General features: G+C 36.1%; 2 protein-coding genes across 2 annotated transcripts; one reads left to right on the top strand and one right to left on the bottom strand.

Annotated features, from left to right (window-relative positions):
- Positions 1 to 292: 292 nt before the first annotated feature.
- LOC105436247 lies at positions 293 to 1,765 on the bottom strand. Its single transcript, XM_011661429.1, has 3 exons — positions 924 to 1,765; positions 778 to 835; positions 293 to 667 (listed from the first exon to the last, which is right to left on the bottom strand). Exons 1-3 carry the CDS (start codon positions 1,763 to 1,765, stop codon positions 293 to 295), a joined length of 1,275 nt encoding a protein of 424 aa, XP_011659731.1.
- Positions 1,766 to 13,321: 11,556 nt separating this feature from the next.
- On the top strand, positions 13,322 to 16,536 carry LOC101211536. Its single transcript, XM_004148873.3, has 5 exons — positions 13,322 to 13,976; positions 14,686 to 14,771; positions 14,907 to 15,209; positions 15,290 to 15,373; positions 15,837 to 16,536. The coding sequence occupies exons 1-5, from the start codon at positions 13,587 to 13,589 to the stop codon at positions 16,285 to 16,287; spliced, it is 1,314 nt and encodes a 437-aa protein (XP_004148921.1). The 5' UTR covers positions 13,322 to 13,586; the 3' UTR covers positions 16,288 to 16,536.
- The last annotated feature ends 6,243 nt before the right edge of the window (positions 16,537 to 22,779 follow it).

Genomic DNA, 22,779 nt, shown 5'->3' with positions numbered 1-22,779 from the left:
GGATACAGACACGTTGGGGATACGCTATTTTTTAAAATTATTATTTTTTATATAATATATATAAATTTGTTACAAAATACTAAATGCTCTTCATTTCCTCAAAAAAAAAAAAAAAAAAAAAAAAAAAAACTAAATGTTCTTTAATCTTCATTAGAAAAACATAAAATGTCAAATTAACATTTAACCATTGTAGGTTGTAGTAGTACAAAACATATTAGGTATATTCAACATGGAAAGTGATTTTCCATACAAAAAAATAAAATATTAAAGACTAATAAAAAAAACTATCCTCTCAAATCTCAGTGACATCTTCATCCTTATCAACACTATCGTCCTTAGTAATTTCAGCCTCAAACTCTGGATCATCTAAAGATAAATTAGCTACTTCAAGCATACCTACATCTTTAAGTGAATCAACATCTCCCACAATATCCCATGCCTTGGTTTCTCCTTTTGAATATTCTGGAGTTTTTCTAGACAAAAGACGAAGGTTACTGTGGATAAATATCAAATCCTCTACACGTTGAGGCATCATTTTGTTCCTCTTGATAGAGTTAATAAAGGAATATGTGCTCCAATTTCTTTCACAACATGAAAATGATGATGATTGTCCTAAAACTTTGAAGGCAATCTTCTGAAGCATTGGTGCATAAGTCCCATGAGTTGCCTACCAGCTTTTGTAGAAAATTGAGCAAATTCTACATTCACTTTTGCACGATCCTTCGAGCTACTAAAATACCTCTTCATACATTTCATTCTCTCTCTATTTAGTTTGACATCTTGATGTGGAGCAACTTGATTAGGATCTTCTATAAGCCAGTCTTCACTATAGTATCTATATAAAGGTTTTAAGAAAATGTTAAACTTGAAAAAATTAACTAAGAATCAACTTAGAATGTACTATACAAAAATTAAGTAAATACCTTGGATTCAAAGAATGTGCTAAACAGTGAAGTGGAGTACTATTCTTGTTCCAACGATCAATGAGAATGTTATACACCACATCGTAGAAAGAAGAGAATTCAATTGGTCGCAATCCTTCGTGTTTATATATGGACATCTTCACCTTTTCAATCATTGTATCCCACATGTCATACACCAAATGTAAATAAGGTTTATCTGTATCACAATCTCTTAGCATGTCGTATATGGGTGAAGTGAATGACAAAATATAATTAATTTTGTCCCACCAAATTTCTTCGAGCACCAACTCCTTTACATGTCTTGCCTTGACCACATCATCTTCTCTATAACTTTTCCATTTATCACTGATGACCATAGCTTGTAAGCCACTTTTAATAAGCTTAAACCTCTTGAGCATAATAATAGCCGATGGAAAATGAGTTTCAGCTATTGAAAGCAATTTAAGAGGCACAAATTCATTAAACATGGCAAGCCTCATGGAATGGTTCATGATAAAAAATTTCACTACCACGAAGTCCCCAACAATATCATAAATCCAGCTGCACTCTCCATAAACAATTTGATTATTTTCAACATTCTTGGTAGCACAAATGTTTTTCAAGGCAAGATTTACAGTATGAACCACGCATAGTGTCCATATAATCATTGGAAATTGTGCTTCAATAAGTTGTCCTACCCTTTTGCAATTGGGAGCATTATCCGTTATCACTTGAACAACATTCTCATAACCGACTTCATTAATCACTTCCTTCATCAAATTTGCAATGAAGTACTTATCCTTAATCTCACCTGAGCAATCGACCGATTTTAGAAACATTGGCTTACCATTAGAAATGACCATGAAGTTTATCAATGACCTTCTTTGTGAGTCACTCTAACCATAACTCACAATGCTCACTCTCTTTTTTTTCGCCATTCACCTTTAATAGGCATCAATAGTCTTTCAATATTAGCTTTCTCCCTTTGCAGTAGACTAGTCCTCAACATATTATATTCTGGAGGCTTGTATCCGGACAATGGATTATTTGCGGCATAAGTAAAGGCACAGATAAAATGAGGGTTCCTTGCCAAATGATATGGATGAAGATGCTATTGGCAACAGAACATTTTTTGGAGCTTTTCTTTCCATTTGAGTTTTTGCCTCATCCTCTAACCTTTGCATATCCGTTATGTCTTTAGGAGTGAGCTTTAGACATGACCCAATTCCTTGACCAACCATCTTCAACAAGTGAGCTCTCACTCTTGTATATGAGCTCTTCTTTATAACGTGACAAAAATTGCATTGCCATGAAAAATTTCCACCCCATTACTTAACTTCTTAATCTTAGTCACATATTGCCATAGGGGTTTAAAATCATCTTCAACAGTGCTACTGTTAGTTTCCATGGAACTCGTTACTCCTAACATTTAAAGAAAAAACAAATAAATTTTGAAGTTTGCTAATGGTGTATATATAAAGCTTTGGTTATTAGTTTAAAAAGATTAAAACTTTGAAAAATTTTTAAACTTTGAAAAGGATTAAAACTTTGAAAAATATTAAAACTTTAAAAAAGATTTAAACTTTAAAAAAGATTTAAACTTTGAAAAATATTAAAACTATGAAAAATATTAAAATTTAAAAAAAAAATCAAAACTTTTAAAAAAATTAAAACATTAAAAAAAGATTAAAACTTTAAAAAAAGATTAAATCTTTAGAAGAAAACAAACTAAACTAATAATATATAACTAAAAAAACATACTTGATAGTTGGTTGTGGTTTGGTGTATTAGTTTTGAGTTGCCGACAAGCAACAACAGTGACTGTGAGCAAGAATAGAAAAAATATCCAGCAAACAGTAGCGGTGAGAGGGACTCTTTGGTCGTTGAAGTTGGACAAAACACAGAAGAAAAGATTGAGATGAAAGCAGAAGATGAAAAGTCAAATATTCAAGAGTGAAAGCCAAAAGACGTGGACGGCACAGAGGAGAATAGAAGAAAATGGAAGAAGATTTACAGTATCTAATAAAATCTTCATATTTTATTATTTATTAAAGTTAGTTTAGTGGGCTTTGGGCTTTGGGTTGGGCTTTACTTAATTATAATTTTTATTTAATTTATAAAACATACAAATATGTCGTGTAAATGGGCTTTGGGCTTCTTCCAAAAAGCAAAATGGTAGTGTCTGGACGTGTCCGGATAATTAAAAAAAAAAGAACGGATTTTAGCGTGTTGAACATGTGCCCCTAACGTGTCCGGACGAATTCGTGTCCCCCAAGTGTCCGACACCGATACCAGCTCTAATATGAAGTGTCCATGCTTCTTAGACAGTTGTTAATAAGATGAATTTTATTACTCCAAGAGTTTGATTTTGAGATCATAGACCGCAAAGGCACCGAGAACCAAGTAGCAAATCACTTGTCGCGTCTTTGAAATGTAAAATTTCAATGCAAGGCGAAAGATATTGAAGAAAGATTTCCAGACGAGCAGCTCTTCCGCATTTAGCTAAAAGAGCCTTGGTATGCAGATATAGTCAACTATCTTATTTGTAAGATTTGGCCGCAAGATTTCAATAGCCAACAACAAAAGAAGTTATTTCATGAGTGCCACTTTTATAAGTAGGATGAACCTTTCTTTTAGAAATTGGGCCCAGACCATCTATTATGGTGGTGTGTCCCTGAATATGAACAACTGACATACTAGCCAAATGTCACGAAGCACCATATAGAGGACATTTTGGTGGACAAAAGACGATCACAAAAGTATTACAGTGTAGGTATGGCCTACTCTCTTCCAGAATGTGAGGAAATTTGTGATCAAATGTGATAGGTGTCAGAGGACGGAAAATTTGTCTCGCTACGATGAATTGCCTCAACAACCCATCTTAGAGATCGAAGTCTTTGATGTGTGGGGAATAGACTTTATGAGACCATTTCCTCAATATGGTAACCATGTGTACATCTTGTTGGCTATAGACTATGTTTCTAAGTGGGTTGAAACAATATCCTATGTTAAGAATGATACGGTTAAGTGAGTAAATTCCTGAAAAAAAAACATCTTCACTCATTTTGGAATCCCTTGAGCAATTATCAGCGATGAAGAATCCCACTTCGTTAACCACATCATCATCAAGCTGCTTGCAAAATATAACATAATGAATAAGATAGCCAATTCCCATCATTTGCAAATAAATGGTCAAACAGAAGTATCCAACAGGAAAATCAAGAAGATCTTAGAAAAAATGGTAAATCATTTTCGCAAGGATTGGGCAGATCACTGGACTCTATGCTGTGGGCAGATCATACTGCGTAAAAGATGCCAATTGGGATGTCTCCTTACATGATAGTTTTTGGAAAAGCTTGCCACTTACCCCTAGAGTTGGAACACAAAGCGCTATAAGCATGCAAAAAGTTGAACTTTGACCATCGTGTCACAGGAAAGGCAAGATTACTACAACTGCACGAACTTCAAGAATGGTGTTCTCAAGCGTGCTAAGATTTATAAAGCAAAGACTAAGGCATGGCATGATAACCAGATTTGTAAACAGGAACCCCACATATGACAAAAAGTGTTGTTATTTAATTAGTGTATACGATTGTTTCCAGGTAAGCTTCGTTCACGATGGTCTCACCATTTTTGGTCAAGCAAATCTTCTCGCGTTGTGCTGTAGAAATTTCTTCGCTGGATGGAACAAATATGTTTAAGGTACATGGACAATGCTTAAGGCATACTTTGAAAGAGAACAGTGTTGTAAATTTATTGTGGATTTATTGTAAAACGCCTTTTAGTGCTTACCTCTAAAACGCATGATTGCATTTTGTATCTTTCAACAAGATCATATCATTTATGCAGAACACATTCTTTTGTGCATCACTTTTGCATTATTTTCATTTTTGTTTGCGTTATTGTCATTTATATCACAATTCTTTACTGCATTCCTTGCTGCTTTCTTTACGCATTCATTATTGCATTCCTTAATGCTTTCTTTATCGCATTTCTTCATCGCTTTGTAACCTAAGACAGTTAGAACATTTGTGCCTATGGAAAAACTCCTAAAGCTCACACAATAGGTTTAGGCCGGAAAAATTAGAATTTAAATCTAATTCACCAGGAGTATAGCATAAGGGAATTGAAGTGTTTTTAAACGTGAACGATCATTTAGGGTTTTGAAGGGATGCGTCGACCTTTTGTCAGACGCATTAAATGCAGAAATAGCCGTAATGATTGCCTCGATGTGTATAAATATGAATACACCCGCTCTTTTTCCTTTTTATGCTTTCATTAGACTCATCCCGCTGAAGACTCTCCGTCTCTAAAACCTACTTTTCACTTGAAAACTCATCACCTTCATTCATCATTTACTTTTAAATAGTCGACACATCTTAGAAAACCTCCAAAATGGCCCAAACCCTTAAGGAAACCTCATGAACCTCCTCACAAAAATTCAACACTCAGGATTCTAGGAAAAAGATAGTCCTCAAGTCTCGAAACCAGTCGTCACCCCCTACCCACTCTGTTAGACCTGATTCGAAGTAGGCTCAAAGACCTAACCTGACAGCCAGAGACTTCATTCTTGAAGCATATTAATGGATGAGATAAGAAGAGAACTTTTATACCGAATTATCAGACTTGAGCCCAAGGGTGGAAACCACCAACTTAGAGGACAATTCGCCACGTTACAAACATTTGAAGCATGGAGCGGGAGAAGTGCTTGTTGGTCGCAAGGAGATAAGTGGCGAATCAAGTTTGCAAATTCCATCCCACCTCTCGAATTAAGTCAAGAAATTCATAGAAAACCTATAGGTTGCAGAACAAAGAAAAGATGAGGCAGCGAGAGAAGAAGAAAAGAGGAAGGAGGAAGAGAGAGCAAGAAAGAAAAAGGATGAGGAGAGGGAATTACATGAGAAAAGAGCTATGAAAGAAGAGGAGAGAGTCAAGAAAGATGAAGAAAGAAGAAGGAAAGAATGCGAGCACAATTTGCCTATGATGACAGAGAAAAGAGAGAAAGATAGAATACGAACAGAGGATGAACGACTCTAAAAAATATCCAAAGAGAAAAAGCAATTTCAAAATAAATATATTTCATCAAATTTCATTGATCCTATCTTGCAATATTCTTTGCCCTTCTTTGGAAGGAACAAAGAGCAAGTTGGACGAAATCTGAGCCCCCAAGAAAAAGAAGAATGACGTCCTCGCAGACATGAGGGAACATGTAGAGAGGGTGACCGCAGTGAATGGGGCGACATAACAGCAGGAGGTTGATCATGTGAGCATTGTGGCAGAAGAGCTAACGTGGGAGGTTGAAATGATGATCTCTGTAGAGCGATTAGAAAAACCTAATGAGTCTGGGATCTTAAGCTCCTAATGCCCCCAAAAAGGAAAAATTAAAGTAGGAACATCCAGACCTGAGGATGTTCACAGAGGGAAAATGTTGGGCACCCTTTAACTAGACAAGCCCATTAAGATCGAAAAGGGATTACTACCCTTTAAGGACCCACTACTTGACTTCCTCTACGACCCAATCAAGGCATTCAAATGGAAAAAGTTCTTTGTCAGTGAGACACAAATTCGATTAGATCTGGTGGATATGTTCTATGCAGCAAAGTTTCACCCTCAAGAATCATACGTCGTAGTGAAAGGAGAGAAAGTTCCCTTCATCGTGGAATCGATTAACGAGTTATATGATTTTCCCAATGATCCTAACGCATATCTCGGCTAAAGAATTATTGACAGCCCAATGAGGAGTGATGCAAAAACAATTATCTAGTTAATCGCGTGCCCAGGGGCAGAATGGACGAACACAAGAACTGAGAGGCTTCAGTTATTCCCGCATCAATTAACAACCAAGGAAAATATTTGGTTGTTCTTCATAAAAATGAAGATGCTCCCAATTCACCACAAAAACATAGTTTTCTTGAATATGCATTAGCTCTATACTGTATTATGACGAAGCATCCATTTAATTTGGGAAGTATGATTAATGGAGCTCTCCTTGTTTGGAGGACGAACCCCAAGGGCGCAAAGCCTTTCCCGTCTACCATGGAGAAGTTATATTTGAAGTACTCGCCCACCCTCGCGAGATACCTACAAACTCCTATGGCGACAGGTACGTGCAATCTTGTGGGCCTTACTCACATCATAACTCTCTATCAAAACAAGGAAGAAGTGTGATGATTAAAAATAAAGTCGCCAAGAGATGAAGAGGAGGATGCAACTGAGGAATTTGCACCACCACCACCGCCGCTCAAAAGGAAAAGTTAAACCACACGGGAAGTGGTGGGTTTAGATAAAGAGGGCCCAACTCCTAAGGATCAACCAAGTAAAAAAAGGGAAAATGTGCCTATTAAGCACACCCTGATGGAAAACTCGCCTGTCAAATCCTCTCATGATAATGACCTCCCTCTACTTGGTGTAGATGGTGATGAAACAAACCTTCCCTCCACGAGGAAAGTCAAAAGTCACCTCCAACCATTCCAAAAAATAGTGTCAATCCGCCTCTACCCTCATTGCCTATTTTGCCCAGCAAATGTAGCCTCTGCTTAAAAATCAGCTCACAGATTCAACTCCCTCACCCCTCGCCTACATTTAATAAATTGACAACTCACTTACCCACCTCCCAAACACCTCAAACCTCTTTCGCACGACGAACATCTATGTCGCCTAGCCAAAGTGCCCTTGACCCACCAATCAGTAACCTGGACCCTGATCACATTGAATCAAATGTACTAGTGATAACTAGTGATGAAAGGGATAGTTTAATGCATGACGCAGCCGACATAGGCAAAGTTATCTAGCGTGTCATACCACTAACTATTACTAACCACTTGATCCAGACATAACAGAGGAAGAGGTTCTTTGCCAAACAACTATAGAGGATAAAATTCTGAACGAGGAGGGAAGTGCTGAGAAACAAGAAAAGTCAGATAAAGACGAGGCTCAAAGGGAGCATGTGGAACTTGAGATCCCTGACTTGATAGACAGTGGTTTTCGCGATGTACTTCATAACGTCATCGTGGTACCTATGAATGTCGCGTTCTAGGCCGTGATTCAAGAAAACATGGTGCTAAAGGAACATATTGCTATCCTAAGCAAAAGGTTCACTAGAAGACAAGAATGTTAGTTGGAGTTGATGTGATGTCATAAAGCTGCAACGACACTGACAATCTCAGAAGAATAGAAATATCCCACCAAAAAATGCCTATAAAAAGACTTCATCCCCACCAAGCAAAACAGGTCTGTATTGGCCAGAAGAAGGTATGCACGAACCATAAAAGAGAGTCTAGATGAAAGTGTAAAGAGTTTTCTTCTCCGGTCATGCTTTAAGTGAGAACTCAGAGTTTGAGTGATGGAGAACCCAATCCCCATTCCCCCTAACTTGTATTCTTTTCCCATTCATTTGTCTTCTATTTTTGTATTCTTTGTGTAATATTTATTCTGTTCATATCGTACAATGGTCGAATGCCTACATTCTTTATATATCTTACATGTTTATACTATTTCAATCCATCATGTATTCACTCTCCTTCAGTCAATGTATTATTTGTAATTTAGAAATGTGACAAGTTCTTGATAAGAAGTGTTGCTTATAAGTTTTATCGCGTTAGATGAGTTATTTTCACTGCTTAGCCAGCATAAGTCGCCAACTACCCGAGAGAAAAAGTAGCAAGAACCTAACTAACACATACAAGGAAAAATTTCTTCTTTCTTTGTGAGATCATTTCCAGCATTTGTATCCTGAAAGGAGAACAAGTGTAGACACTGGACATTGAAAGGTTGTTCTCCTTAATCACGAAATTCTATATGGTTTATAAGTGATTTCCTTTATATATATCTCACCTAATCATGCTTAGTCATATGGATCCTAAAAAAAAACCCATGTGTGGTGTATAAAGACTTCGAGAGAAGCAAGCCTTAATCAAAAGCACGATTTAGTAAGTTATATCGCATAAGGAGCATCACACTACTTAGTCGCATAATAATGCATAGACCTTCCTTCTTTCATTTCTCTGATACAAGTTAGTTCGTATTACCATTCCACCATCCTATCACCTCTTTACAGACTCTCGAGGCTTAGTTTAATAGTTCTTTTTATTCTTGCATTCTTTAAGTTTATTATTCTTTAATTCTTTTATACTGCCTAGATGATAAGTAATTCTTAGAACTAATGTGTTGAATCAACTCCATGTGTTCAACCTTGGATCATCCAAGTAAACCTATTGTTTCACTTGCACTTGAACATGTAGTAGGAAAACTTGTACTCAACAAGGACTTAGTAGTTATGCGATAAATATGTACATCATAGTGGGTACCTTGTGCACAGTGATCATGATCAATGCCTTGTCGCATAGAATTAATTGTGTAATGAACGACTAAGTCCCCAACAAAATGAAAGAAGCATACCCTTAGTGAGATCATAGGTTGTTTACCTCTGCACGCCATGCTTTGTTGTAGCTTATGTTGATGCTGCAATCTCTCCTCATATCTTCTACAATGTATTTAGGTTTATTAACATGTTCAATGCCTATGAACTTTCTTTTAATCAGTTGTCCTACTAATCTAGTAATTGCTTGTCCATAGTCATGATTTAGAATTCTAATAGAACACGTGTGTGAACTTATATACTTTGCGATCTTGAACATATCACACCCTTGTATTTTCCTTTCATATAAACACCACTTACAATTTATCTCAATACATTTGATAGTGAACAAGGACTTGTTTGACTTTTTAACTTTGTATTTGAAATTGTTGTTGATGGACATAATAGACAATCTCATTTTCAAGTCCACCTTACTAAAAAATAGTTCATCAACTTCAACATCTATCCTAGATATAAATATGTACCAGACATAATCAATTCTATTGTACAACTTGAAGATCACTAAAGCAACTGTAGAACCACACACATCTATAGGGTTATAATGCACATCATTCAAACCCGTTGATCGCTCATTTGCATCAATTGAAGGACCCTGCTGATATGGGATAACAATCTCCATATAATCAAGTCGAAATGGTCTCTCACACAGCTTTGTGATACTCCGCCTCATATAGTAAATTCCAGATGGTCTCTCATCATCATCCATCAAATCTAACTCGACTGGTATCTTGTTACTAGAATTCACAGTTTGGTTGCATTTGATTCCTCTTTTTAATTCTCATGGATTTATGCTAATGTTGTCTCATGATAATTTTGGCGGAATAGTGTTCGTAGAAAATATAATATCATCCTCTCCTAGAGCAAACTCATATGACACCTCATATTGTTTGTCTACACATATATCATCATTACTCATATTTTCAAGACCCATTCTTAAAGTTTCCTCTCGATAGAATTTCAATGTTACAAATAATAGAACTCTATTAATGTGAAACCTCAAATTTCTATGATATTTTAGACTTATTAAGCTTTAGTAAAGGAAAGAGAAATTATAAAAGATTTGGTTCATAGTTTAAGTGTTGAGGTTGAAGTTGTGATGGGATGATGGAAGAAAAGTTGAGGAAAAGATGGTAGTTAGCCAAAGTAAGTGCCTTGGAAAGGGACTCTCGGGCCAGCCTTGAGCAATCTCGATCTGGATGGAAAACAGAGAGAAAATCTTGGTGCTAAGGCAAGAGCATCTTGATGCTTGCTCGGTCAAGGTGAAAGACACAATGCCTTTTATGTAAGGATCTCAGACAGTCGTGTGGAATGTCGAGCAAGATTGAAAACAGAAGTGAAATCTTGGGGCCATCATGATGCTTGTTCGATTGAGATGAAGGACAAAAGCTTAAGAAGTTAGGAGCTCGGGCAATCCCGAGGGTCTTGCTAGGTTGGGACTGGAAGCAAAAAAGGGAAATATTAGGAATCTTGGTGCTTGTTCAGTCGAGAAAAGAGCAGTTCTCGAGGGATCTTAGGCCTATCTGGGCTAAGATCACTTAATGGACTCACGACAGACATATTTTTAGAAATTTCTAACGTGCGAGGTTAGCGTTTTTTGAATACAAGGAGTGTTTTTAAAGCGTAAGAGGCTCTCTTTTCTCTCATTTCTCACCATTTTCACTCCAAGGGAAAAATAGAGAGAAGAGGAAGAGAGAAGTTGAGTTGCATGCAAGAGTTGAAGCAAAAAAAAAGGGTAGTTCGACACGAAGCTTCAGTCAAAAGGAGTTCAGGTTGATATATAAACCAAGCATCTAAAGCTTGTAATAGTGAGTGAAAAAAATGAGTTTAAGTTTATTCTCAACATAATTTGTTATCAAATGTTTTGATGTTTGAATGCTTGAAAATACCAATTTACAAAGTGTTCTTAAAGCACGAGTTTAGAAATGTTTTGACATGCATGTATATGCTAATGAATTTACTAATGAGATCTATAAGCAATCATGTCTATGCTAATTAAGTTTTCGAAGTGTTTAAGCTCGAGAATGATTTTAAGCTATTGCTATATGTATGATTTGAGTTAAATGTTTGAGCTATCTGTTTAATAAATGATTTTCAAGCCTGAGATTTCATCATATATTTATTCAAGCACGTTTACTATTGAATGTTTAAAGCTAAAGAGAAAAAGAGTTTACCAAGCCATGACTATATTTAAAGATTGCTTTATGCAAAAGTTATTGTGTTTAAGGGTTTCTGTATGCAAAAGGATTCTTAAAGGGTTTGAAGCATATGAATTTATAAATTCTTTATCGGATTCAAGATGTCTCAATTAGCCTTTAGCTGGGTAGGTATTGGGGCGCCAAGGAATTTTAGGTAAGGACACTTATCTCGAGGATTGGAGGGACACCTATCTTTTAGGAATAGGGATTGGGGATGCCCATCTATGAAATTTGGAGCAGGTATTGAGTAACCTCTACCTTCTTCGAGGAGTAGATACTTGAGATACGAAAAGGAAAAACAAAGATTGGACTTACTATTTCTCAAATGTTTATGAAGTTAAAGTATTTATGTTATCGCTCATTGTTTTGTTTTTAAAGGTTTATGAAATGTTATTTGAAAACTTATCACTCATGAGGCTCGTTTAGCTCACACTCTTCAAAATGTTTTCCACTTTCCAAGTACAGATTATGTTGCTTGGGTTGCTAGATTTACTGCTGTTAGGCCAATTTGATTTTAGTTGTTTAAGGGTTGGAGTTAAAGTTTGTTTTGATGCAATTTTGGTTGTTGTTAAATGTTTGTGTAAAACTTATATGAAGTTTTTTTAAGTGAAAGAGTTGCTTTCAATTGTGTTTAACTTGTGTGTGTTAGCTTCCACTTTCATTGAAAGGTTAAAGCTTAAGGGTCAGTTGGTGTCGTTCAAAGGGAGAGCGATATTGGTTGACTTTACGCCGTCTCTCGGGTCGAGTGTATGTGATTTGGAAGGGGGTGTGACAACTAAGACTATCTCTAAAAAAAGAAAGACAACGTCATCATCGTTCCTTATTTACCGTTGAGGGGTTTCAAAGTCAAACTTATATTTAATTCTTATTACTACGTCAAAGTCTACATAACTGACATTTATAATCTTGTAAATGCAAGCTTTATGTTTTTCATATTCCAATGTTATAAGCATAATAATTCATGTCAACTCGCCTCCAACATGAAAGCATAATCTCCCCCGTGTTGAACAAGAAGACACTTTTTTGTCATCTGCAAAGAAAAATAACATTTGTCATTAACTTGTAACAGACATTGAACATCAGTACATTATGCCTCGTACCTATATCTCTCATTGTCTCGCTCCTTCAAAATCTCTCGCTATCTTAATATCTCACTTTAACTCTATCTCGTTGACTGGTTCTCATGCTATCTCATTGTCTCGCTCTCACATTGTCTTATTGTCTCACTTTCGCTTTGTCTTGCTCTCACTACTTCTCGCTTTAGATCCTTCCATGTGTAATGCTTTCTCTCACTCATCTTTGATTTCAAACTCTCACTCCCTTCACAGTTTTGCTTAATCCTCATTTCATACCTTTTTCGGACACCACACTAACTCCTATAAACACCTAAACAATGGAACATAGTTGTGAAAGACCATTGTGTAAAAGCTCGTTGAGTTATGGAAACTTAGTTCAACAAAACTTTGTCTAACAAAACATCGTCGAGAAGAAGTTCGTCAATAAAGCATTTAGTGTTGAAATGAAGCTCCAATTCAAAGAAAACACAATTGTTCGTTTGTTTTAGGGTTAATGTTGATGTTCATTTTCATTTCAGAAAAGATTGTCGAATCATTTATAATCTAACAATCAATCACATCACTAGTCGAATTTTGAGAGTGAGACACAAAAGTAAGGACAAATCAGTAACGTGGCAGTGTTATGACATATGGGAAGGGTCAATTAACATTTAAAAAAAAAAATTAGCAACTTGGACTCAAACCAGTCATCTATACAAATTTTCCAAATTATAAAAAAAAAAAAAAAAAAAAACACATCTCCCTTTGTTTCTTCTCTTGATATTTGGGGTTTTGGCATCAACATTTATATTTTTAGATCGAAGTCTCCGAAAAGTCGTTCCTTTTCTCCTAAATTTCAAACCCAATTTGCCCAAAATTTCACAGATGACGGCAAATAATTCAACCTAGTATGAGTATTTCGCCATTCTCCTCTACCGCCACACCTTGACTCTCACTTCCATTCCAAATTTCCGATTCCACCATGTAAAAGCGACCCCAACTGCCACTTTCTCTCATTTCCAATTCGAAACCCATTTTCTCAACTCCCATCCAAATCATGTCTAGCAGCAGAGACAGAGACGACCCTCTTTCCTTCGCCCCCACAAACCCATCTTCTTCTTCTTCCCCTGTCTCCGTTTCTGACCCTCGTGATAGTTTTCTCTCTGACCCAACTACCCACATCGGAAGTGCCTCCAGTAGCTTCCAGAATGAGGGTCTTCTCTCCGATTTCAGTCCCAACATCAGCGATGCCGAGTTTGGATTCTCTCGCCCTGAGTTCCGCCAGACCCCACTTGCTGCGACTGTCGATTTCTATGAACGTCATGTGTTTCTTTGTTACAAAAATCCCCAGGTCTGGCCTCCTAGGATTGAGGCTGCTGAGTTCGATCGCCTCCCTAGGCTGCTCTCTGCGGCTGTAATGTCGAGGAAGGCTGATATGACGAAAGAAGTAGGTCTTTATGTTTAACGCCCACCTACTGTTTGTTGTTGTTCTGCTTTTGGGTTCTCTTTTGTGTTTTACTGTGTGATTTGATTCACTCTGTTGTTGGAGTGATTTGGGAATGTGGGTTTTGCAATGTGGTGATTTTTGTGTAAGGGGCGGGTTGGGAGTGGAGTTTAATTGTTCGGAAAGAGGCATGGTTTCTCAGGATTTCAGAGGTGTTTCCATTCCTCTTATTTTCTCATGGGACAGAAGGCAATTCTTGGGGGAAACAATGCTGGTTTTGCTTTAGTGCCGTAGGTTTTTGTTTTAGATCTGTTAGTTTACTGAATATATGTTTTGGACTATCCTTTAGGCATTTTCGAATCTTCTTACATTTGCTGTGGCTAAGCACTTTAAACTGGTCTAAATTAAGGTCACAATAACGCTTTTGAGAGTGGATTAGAAGAAATTAAAGAAGAAGGTTTGTACCTAAATGTTGTTAATGAAAACAGAAAACAAGATATAAAAAGGTTGTCACAGAAAACAAGGTATTACCATCTTTGTTGTAGTTATTGAGGTTCTTGTCAATCCTGTTGTGTGATAGATTGAACACTATTATAATCTATACCGCTTAGAATATGCAATACAAATGCTTCTTATTATCTCTCTAACTCTATGATGCTGGATACTTTTACTTCTCTATGTTCAACCTTCCTGCTTCGTCTGGAAATATTAGACTCGCTTAACCATATGTGAGGGGCATGATGGAACGGAGACATCGAATGGGGATGTTTTAATCTTCCCAGACATGATAAGATATAGGTCAGTTGTGTCAGTTACAAGCTCAACTTCAACTAACTTCATTCTTAAGAATTCCTTGATTATCATTTGCGGTGACGATGTCAACTCAAAATTTCAGATAAATTTAAATCGAACAATGACTTTCAAGAATTGCAGGAGGTTGACCCATTTTGATGTTGACACATTTGTTGAAGAAGTGCTTGTGAAGAACAGCGAGTGGCAGCCTGGATCTCCTGAAGCACTGAAGGGATCATATGTTTTCGTATGTTGTCATGGGTCCCGAGATCGTCGGTGTGGCGTTTGTGGTCCTACCTTGGTCAGTCGGTTCCGCGATGAGATAAAATCTCTAGGTCTTCAAAATGTATCTGTTAGCCCATGCTCGCATATTGGAGGCCACAAGTATGCAGGAAATGTGATTATATATGGATCAAATGCCAATGGAGAAGTCACTGGGCATTGGTATGGGAGAGTTATCTATCTTAATTGATACATCTACCCATTAACCTGTTTCGCTAACACCCCTCTCAATTTGGTTTCAGGTATGGATATGTTGCCCCTGAAGATGTATTTTTATTGCTTCAGCACCATATCGTGAAAGGGAAGATTGTAGATGAACTTTGGAGGTATGTTTTTTCTTCGCACTAATAAGTCTGATAAAATGTATGTCCAGTGCCGCTTTAAATGAAAACTGGATCATTATCACTTACCTTGCAAGAAGTCAATTTCGTCTTCTGATTATTCAGAACAATAAGATAAATTTGCATTGAGTTATTGATCTTTAGATACGGGTTTGTGTGAAGAACACCATGAATTTCTAATTCTGATGTGGTTTGTTAAAACTATGGTTAAAAACGGTTTTTTGTTGGTAAGGACATGATAAAGATGGGTGATGAGCTGTCTTCCAAAATGTGTCATATAAGAAAATGATTAGCATAAATATTTTAAGAGACTTAGCTTAAATATAGGGATCAAATGAAAATGTTTAAAGTAACCGATCCCGAACTATCAAAGATAAAATGTTTGTTTAATCTAAAATTATTATTGAACATTCTGTTCTAATTCTATATGATAAATATACTCACTTAGGGGCCAGATGGGTTTATCAGAGCAAGAACAGATGCTAAGCCTTGAACTGAGACTTCGTGTAATCAGTGGGACAAATGGGCATAAAAACAAGGAAGAGCTGGCACAAATCGAGGCCAATGATTCAAACTCCGATCCCTATAGATCTCGGGCTGAGGTTGCGGCCTGCTGTCAGGAAGATGCAGATGGTTATTCCTCTTGCTGTCAGAATCCCAAACTATCAAGAACAGTAATTGATTCAGATACAGACAACCTTTCTCCAAATACTGTTACTGCAAAGGGCAACAGAAAACTAACTTCACGAAGCAATAGCTGCAAATCATTTTCCCGTAAGGTTTGCGCAATGCCAACATGGCTCGAGAGCTGGGAGCGTGAAGACACATATGCTGTTGCTGCTGTTATCTGTGCTGCTGTGTCGGTTGCCTTTGCTTATCGGTGCTACAAGCAGCTGTAACAATGTAATTTGTGAGAAGAAGCTTCAGTCCAGATTTAAAATCGTGTTTGTGTTGACGTGATTTTGGGTTGGTAGATGAGCAAAATATTAAGAATTTAGGATAATCTTTCTTTTTTCCTTTGGGGATCTTATAAACTCTTGAACTTTAAATGGAGATGGAGTGGAAATTAATTGAGTTCTTTCTGTATAAATTAAGTTTTTCATAGCAGTACTTAAACAATAATATGCTTCTAATTTTCGACTGATTTATATTTATATTTAAGAAGGGTGTTTGGAGGAAGGAATTGATTATTATAGTCAAAGGTCATTACAGTTTAGTTTTAAAAGGTAATAGTAATCATAGTAGCAAAAAAATAAAGAAAAAGAATGAGAATGAAAATGAATATTAATAAGAGTTGAAACAACAATGTAGAGGCTTGAACACATGACATCTTAGACTATACTATTATGATGCCATTTTAAATCATAAATTGATATACGAACTTAAGAAGATAGATGAAGACAAATTTAACATAATATCTAACATTAGTAGCAAGAAATGATTATTATAGTCTTAGTATAATTGGTGTCTCGAACGGTTCCTAATAAGTTATTATTTTGCTCATTGTGTTTAAAACAAATAGAAGTCGTTATTTCTTATCTATTATGGGCAAATGACCATTACACTACATTTCTCATGTTTTTTTTTTTTTTTTACGATATTTGGGAGATTAAAACTCAACTCTCAAGAGTGATAATAGTATAAGTTAAACTATGCTTCTCTTGACTCATTTAAATGTCGGTAGGATTGAGTTGGTTATTATACCAACTTTCCTCGACTCACTCAAACTCTCTCCAATTCTCCATACCTCCAATGTTTTTAATAGCTCCACTCATTGACATCCGTCAACAACTATTGCTACCACACTCCAATGACATACTTCGACGATCACCTATGCATGGTCAACTTTGAGCTACGGGTGTGAGACCTGTACCTAAGTAAAGAGGTTAAAGTGTTACCAAGTGTTTTGAAAAAGGCGTTTTGAAGGAAGGATGTGATAAGAAGCTGGTGTTGAGTTAGTTCGTGAGGAAATGAGATGACGCGATAAGACATTCCACGTTTAAGAATCAGTAGGCATTTGAAGTTCTTCCTGAGATGAAGTTAGACGACGAAGATGTCTAATCTTGATTTGACAAGGATTTACGTGTAAGGTTAAGAGTTAAGCATGTTTAAGTTAAGTGTGAAGTTTACACGTGTACCATTAAGAGCAGGAGCTGGCGAGTTATTAGGAGTCTAGGGATGACTAATTTGTTTTGGAATTAGTATAAATAGATGATGCAGTCAGATTAATAAGAAGTTTGCTACTGAAAATCAGAAAGGAAGTGAAGTGTTGAGTTGACTCCAGGCGTTCTTCGAGAAGGAAAAAAAAGTGGTTGTGAGTGATTTCTTCTAAAAGTGTTTGTTTATATGAAATGTTTTCTTTAAGTTATTACTGATTTAAAAAGATGTTTTACATATGATGTCTTATAAAGATTCAAACGATGTTTCATGTATATAGTATGTTTTATGAATGTGAAACTATGTTCAAACCATTAGCCTTCTTCTTGTCATTTGAGCTAACTCTTATGGACATAAGGGGTAAAAGTAGCCATGTAGAAAAGAACTGCATAGTGGAATGAAGTCGACCAATGCATAGAAAGTGTGTATTGTGTTGGGCGGCCTAAGCAACAAGAATTGAATGAGGATATTCTTGAATGTTGTTGATGAAAAGAACATCACAGTAGTCTAAACGCGAGATGATGAGTCTTGGCGTAGAGAATGATCCAAGTTCTTGGCAAAAGGATTGTTTGAAACTAATGTGTGTTTATGCAAAAATATGTGTTTATGCAATTTGATATAAAATGATGATGTTTATGAAATGTATTTCGAAAAGGTTCTCTTAAACTATCTCACTAAGTCTTTTGACTTACGTTTTAAGTTTTCACTCTCTAGGTAATTAGAAATTAAGGCCAAAGCAAGGAGAGGATGAGAAGCTGCTAGGCAAGAAGAGATTGACAGACGTTTAGTTTAAAGTTGGAGTTATTTCCTATGTATTATGTAAAAAATTGTAAACCACGTGATTTAAGGTTAATAAAGGAATGATTTATTTTATTATGTTGTGTTAAGTGCATTATCGCTTAAAGTATGAATTTAAGTTTAAGTCTGAAGTCATTAAATGTTTATGCAAAGCTTAAGGATCAGAAGTTGAGCTTTTGTCGTGTAGCGTGTTAGAAGTGGCAAAGTCATATCGCGTCTTGCATAGTTGTGGGGCGGGGTGTGACAAGGGGTGCATATAAGTAGGATTGGAGGAAAATTATGGACCAACCCAAACTATTCGGGTTGGCAAAAAATGAACAATATTGGTTCAATATGCAAGTGTCAGCCCAAAAAATCTGGGTTGGGCCGAGGTTGGCAAGTTGATGTTTTTTTTTTCATTTCTCCATAATTTTGACAACTTTTCATACTTTTTTCTCAATATGCAAGGTGAACAAACTGTCATTCAAGGTGTGAGGCAACACACACACACACATACACACAGACACACATATACATAATTTGGTTGGGCCTACACAACCCGACCCCTTACTTGCTATTGAGATTATTAATAAAGTGTTATTATTATAACTGTAATAAGTGTTATTTATTATATTATTAGTTTTTTGTTAATAACCTAAATCCAATAAACTTACATCCTAAGTTTCGATGAGCCTTGAATAGTATGTAGAAACATACATGGATAAATGTTCGAGATATAACTTAAATGGTCTAAAGATTGGGTACCTTATCTTGGTAACACTTTGGATTCGACTCACTTTGTATTTGATACAAATGCAATGATCCAACACATTCATGTAGGTGACGTGCGAGTGAGAGTATTCTATGCAATGAGTTTGCATAAGACCGAGTCACGAAATAGTAACTACTAGATGTAACTCTGTTAACTAGTCAGTTTTATATTCATTAGGATGCCTAGGTAATTAAGTCTTAATCTTGAGTGTATTATGAACTTCTATTTGTGAGAGATTGTCCTTTGATTTGTACGGTGAGAGTGGTCAGATTGCTGACTCAATATGCTTATCATTTTGGGGATAAGATCGAGTGGAGAGCTAGAAACATAATCACACGAGATCGAATTCACTCATTCCCAAGTTTATAGTAAGTAGATGAGTATTCCCTTAAATGGTGTCTCTGAGACTTGAACAAATGACCATATCCTTTCTATGGCACGAGAGGATAAAAATTTGCATTGGTTTGGTGGGATCTTGCATTATGAATCTAAATTTTGTAATTGAATGTTTATGTAATTGAATGGTTTGGTGGGATCTTGCATTACAAAGTTTACCATAGAGGTTGTATACGTCGCTGCTTGTGAAGTAGCAAAAGAAGCAGTTTGGCTCAGAAAGTTCCTACATGATTTGAAAGTTGTTCCAAACATGAACTTGAACATCACTCTATATTATGATAACAGTAGGGCAGTAGCAAATTCTTAAGAACCTCACAACCACAAACGAGAGAAACACATAGAGAGGAAGTATCACCTAATATGAGAGATTGTGCAACGAGGGGATGCGATCTTCACCAAGATCACTTTGGATCACAACATTGTTGATTCGTTTATGAAGGTTCTCACGATTAAAGTGTTCGATTATCTAGAAAGTCTAGGTATGCTAGATATGTACATTAGTTAATTGGTTGCAAAAAACTTTTCTTTGTTTCATTTATGAGTTATGATCTTAAGTATTATGTTCGTAGATTTAACATAATGACTATAATTGGGTGACTATCAGATGACTAAATTAGATTATGCGATAAAAAGCACAGTTCTACTCATGCGTTGCTAGATTGCTAAAAGTAAACGTGATTTTACAAGTTTTCCTCCCTATCGCTCAAGTATAATTGAAGAAAGGTTTCTTGCTAAGTTCAGGGTCGAACACAGGGAATTTAATTTCTTAGTTTACCTTATCGCGTACTAAATTATGCGATATAATTTATACAGTATATTTGTGGACAGTATACTGTTTAACTTAACTATTTACACTATGGTGCTTAGTGGTGCAAGGTGAGCATGACGAGATGGAATAGTGGTAAATGAACTCATTATAGACAAGGCAACGAAGGAAAGTTTAATTATCTAATTACAATGATTTGTGCTTCAATACTCCAAGATGATACAAAGCATGTATTAACTAAGAATTAGGATGAGCAGCCTCTCAGCTCTTTGTCATACTTGCTCGCCTTTCGGGATGCAAATACACAAAGTTAAGCTACAATTTGTATCTGATCATCTTAAATATGTTATTAGTAACTTGTCTTTCATTAAAGTAGGCATCCTCTCGGTGTTGTCGCTTCACACACAAATTCCTCTCGGTTGTGTATGTGAAGGACTAGTTTGGCGTTAAGATTGCCTTGCGACTATCTTCTCACCACTCGATTAGCTAAATGTGGTTCTCACTTGTCAGGTGATTACAATCTAAACCCTTGCTATTCTCTCGAATACACAAGGTTAAGATATTCACGTTTAACTCAGTAAAACTCATAAGACATTTATTTCAATTCTCGAAGTATTGAAAGAACAATTTATTGCTAATTATTTAACCAAACATATTGAACGTGGAAAACACAAGAAATATGGACGAATGGAAGAAGAAATGCATTGCTTTAATAAAAATAACTTTAGGCCTCTCGACCATGGTGTTCATCTTACAAACAATATAATATAAAGAAAATACAAGTGAAATTTAAAAAGTGTTATGCCTTAGAGTATATTTCTTCATACTCTTTGGTTCTGATTTTTGCCTATAGGTAAGGGGGGAAGATGGAGGGGATGAATCTCTCTGTCTCTTTTTTCTAAGCTTTCACCTATAGGGAAGGACAAAGGTGGACGATCTAAGAACTTTTTTTCCGACCAAAGTGTGCAACACTAATTTTAGAGAGATAACCCCTATTTAAAGGCAAGAGTTGATGTTGACAGGATGTCACACGCCATTAAAGCTTCTGAAAAGCTACAGCAGTGTCATGCAGACGTCTTTTTGTTATTTCTTTGAATTTCCCACCAACCAATTTTTGTCTGTTAGTGCCTTAATCATCTGGCTTGATTTTATTTTTGCTATATAGGTTGAGTTGAACTTCTTGCGTAGAAATGGTATCGCTAAGCTTCACTCCTTTTCGCTTAAAATCTCGTGATAAGAGCACTAAAGAATGATAAAACAAGGATACAATTCTTTTTTATCATTTATTTTGCGAGATAACCAAATCGCATACTTTTTCTTCTATTTTCTTTTCTTTTTATGCTATAAGACTTTATTATTTTACTTAAATGATCACAATAACTTGTATTTCTACAAGTTATCATTAATCTAGGACAAGTGAAAGATGTGTAATGGGTATGAGGATGTCCTAGTTTATTGTATTCTTATGTATATGTTTATGCAATATACTTGTACATTTTATCATTTTCAATTTTAGAGGATTACTTTATTATGTACATCCTATAAAGACTAGAGTTTTAATCCAAGTGAGAGTTTGTTGGGATTTATGTCCTAAAACTCTTAGATTGTAAATATAATCCAATTGACCATAATTAATAAAGTGTTATTATTATAATTTCAAGGAATATTGATTCCATTATTAGTTTTGTCTTAATAACCTAAATCCAATAAACTAACATCCTAAACTGTTTGATTAGTCTTGAACAGTATGTAGAGACATACAGGGACCGATGTTCGAGATCAACTTAAAAGGGTCTATAGTAGAAGGATAATGTTGAGGATACCTTATCTGGTAACACTATGGAGATGACTCATTTTGTATTTGATACAAACGCAATGATCCAACGTGTTCGGGTAGGTGACATGTGAGTGAGAGTATCCTATGCAATGAGTTTGCATAAGACCGGACCACGAAATAGTAACCACTAGATGTAACTTCGTTAACTAGTTAGGTTTCTATTTCATTAGGATGACCTAGGTAACTTAGTCTTAATCTTAAGTGTATTATGAACTCCTCTTCGCAAGGGATTGTCCTTTGATTTGTACGAGTGAGAGTGGTCAGATTGTCGACTCAATATACTTATCATTTTGGAGACAAGACCGAGTAAGGAGCTGAGAACATAATTACATAAGATGAAATTCATTTTTTTCCAACTTTGGGGTAAGTAGATGAGTATTCCCTTAAATGGTGTCTCCGGGACTTGAACAAAGGACTCTATCGTCTCTATGGCCCGAGAGGGATTTCTGTATATTGGTTGGACCACAAATAGGTTGTTCACTAGAGGAGCACTGTTATTTAACGATTAGAGGTAACCTAGTGGTAAAATTGTAATTTAACCCAGCTGGTGTTACGAACACTAATATTAGAGGATTACATATATTATACTTACTGTTATTGGTCTATATTTGTGGACACATAAATATATCTACAGTGAGAAGAGTTCAACTGTGAGTCTTTAGTGGAGTGTACACACAGTGAACAAA

The sequence above is a fragment of the Cucumis sativus genome, chromosome 7 (genome assembly GCF_000004075.3).
Source record: "Cucumis sativus cultivar 9930 chromosome 7, Cucumber_9930_V3, whole genome shotgun sequence".
Lineage (NCBI taxonomy): Eukaryota > Viridiplantae > Streptophyta > Magnoliopsida > Cucurbitales > Cucurbitaceae > Cucumis > Cucumis sativus.
This window is presented reverse-complemented; position numbering and strand designations above follow the sequence as displayed.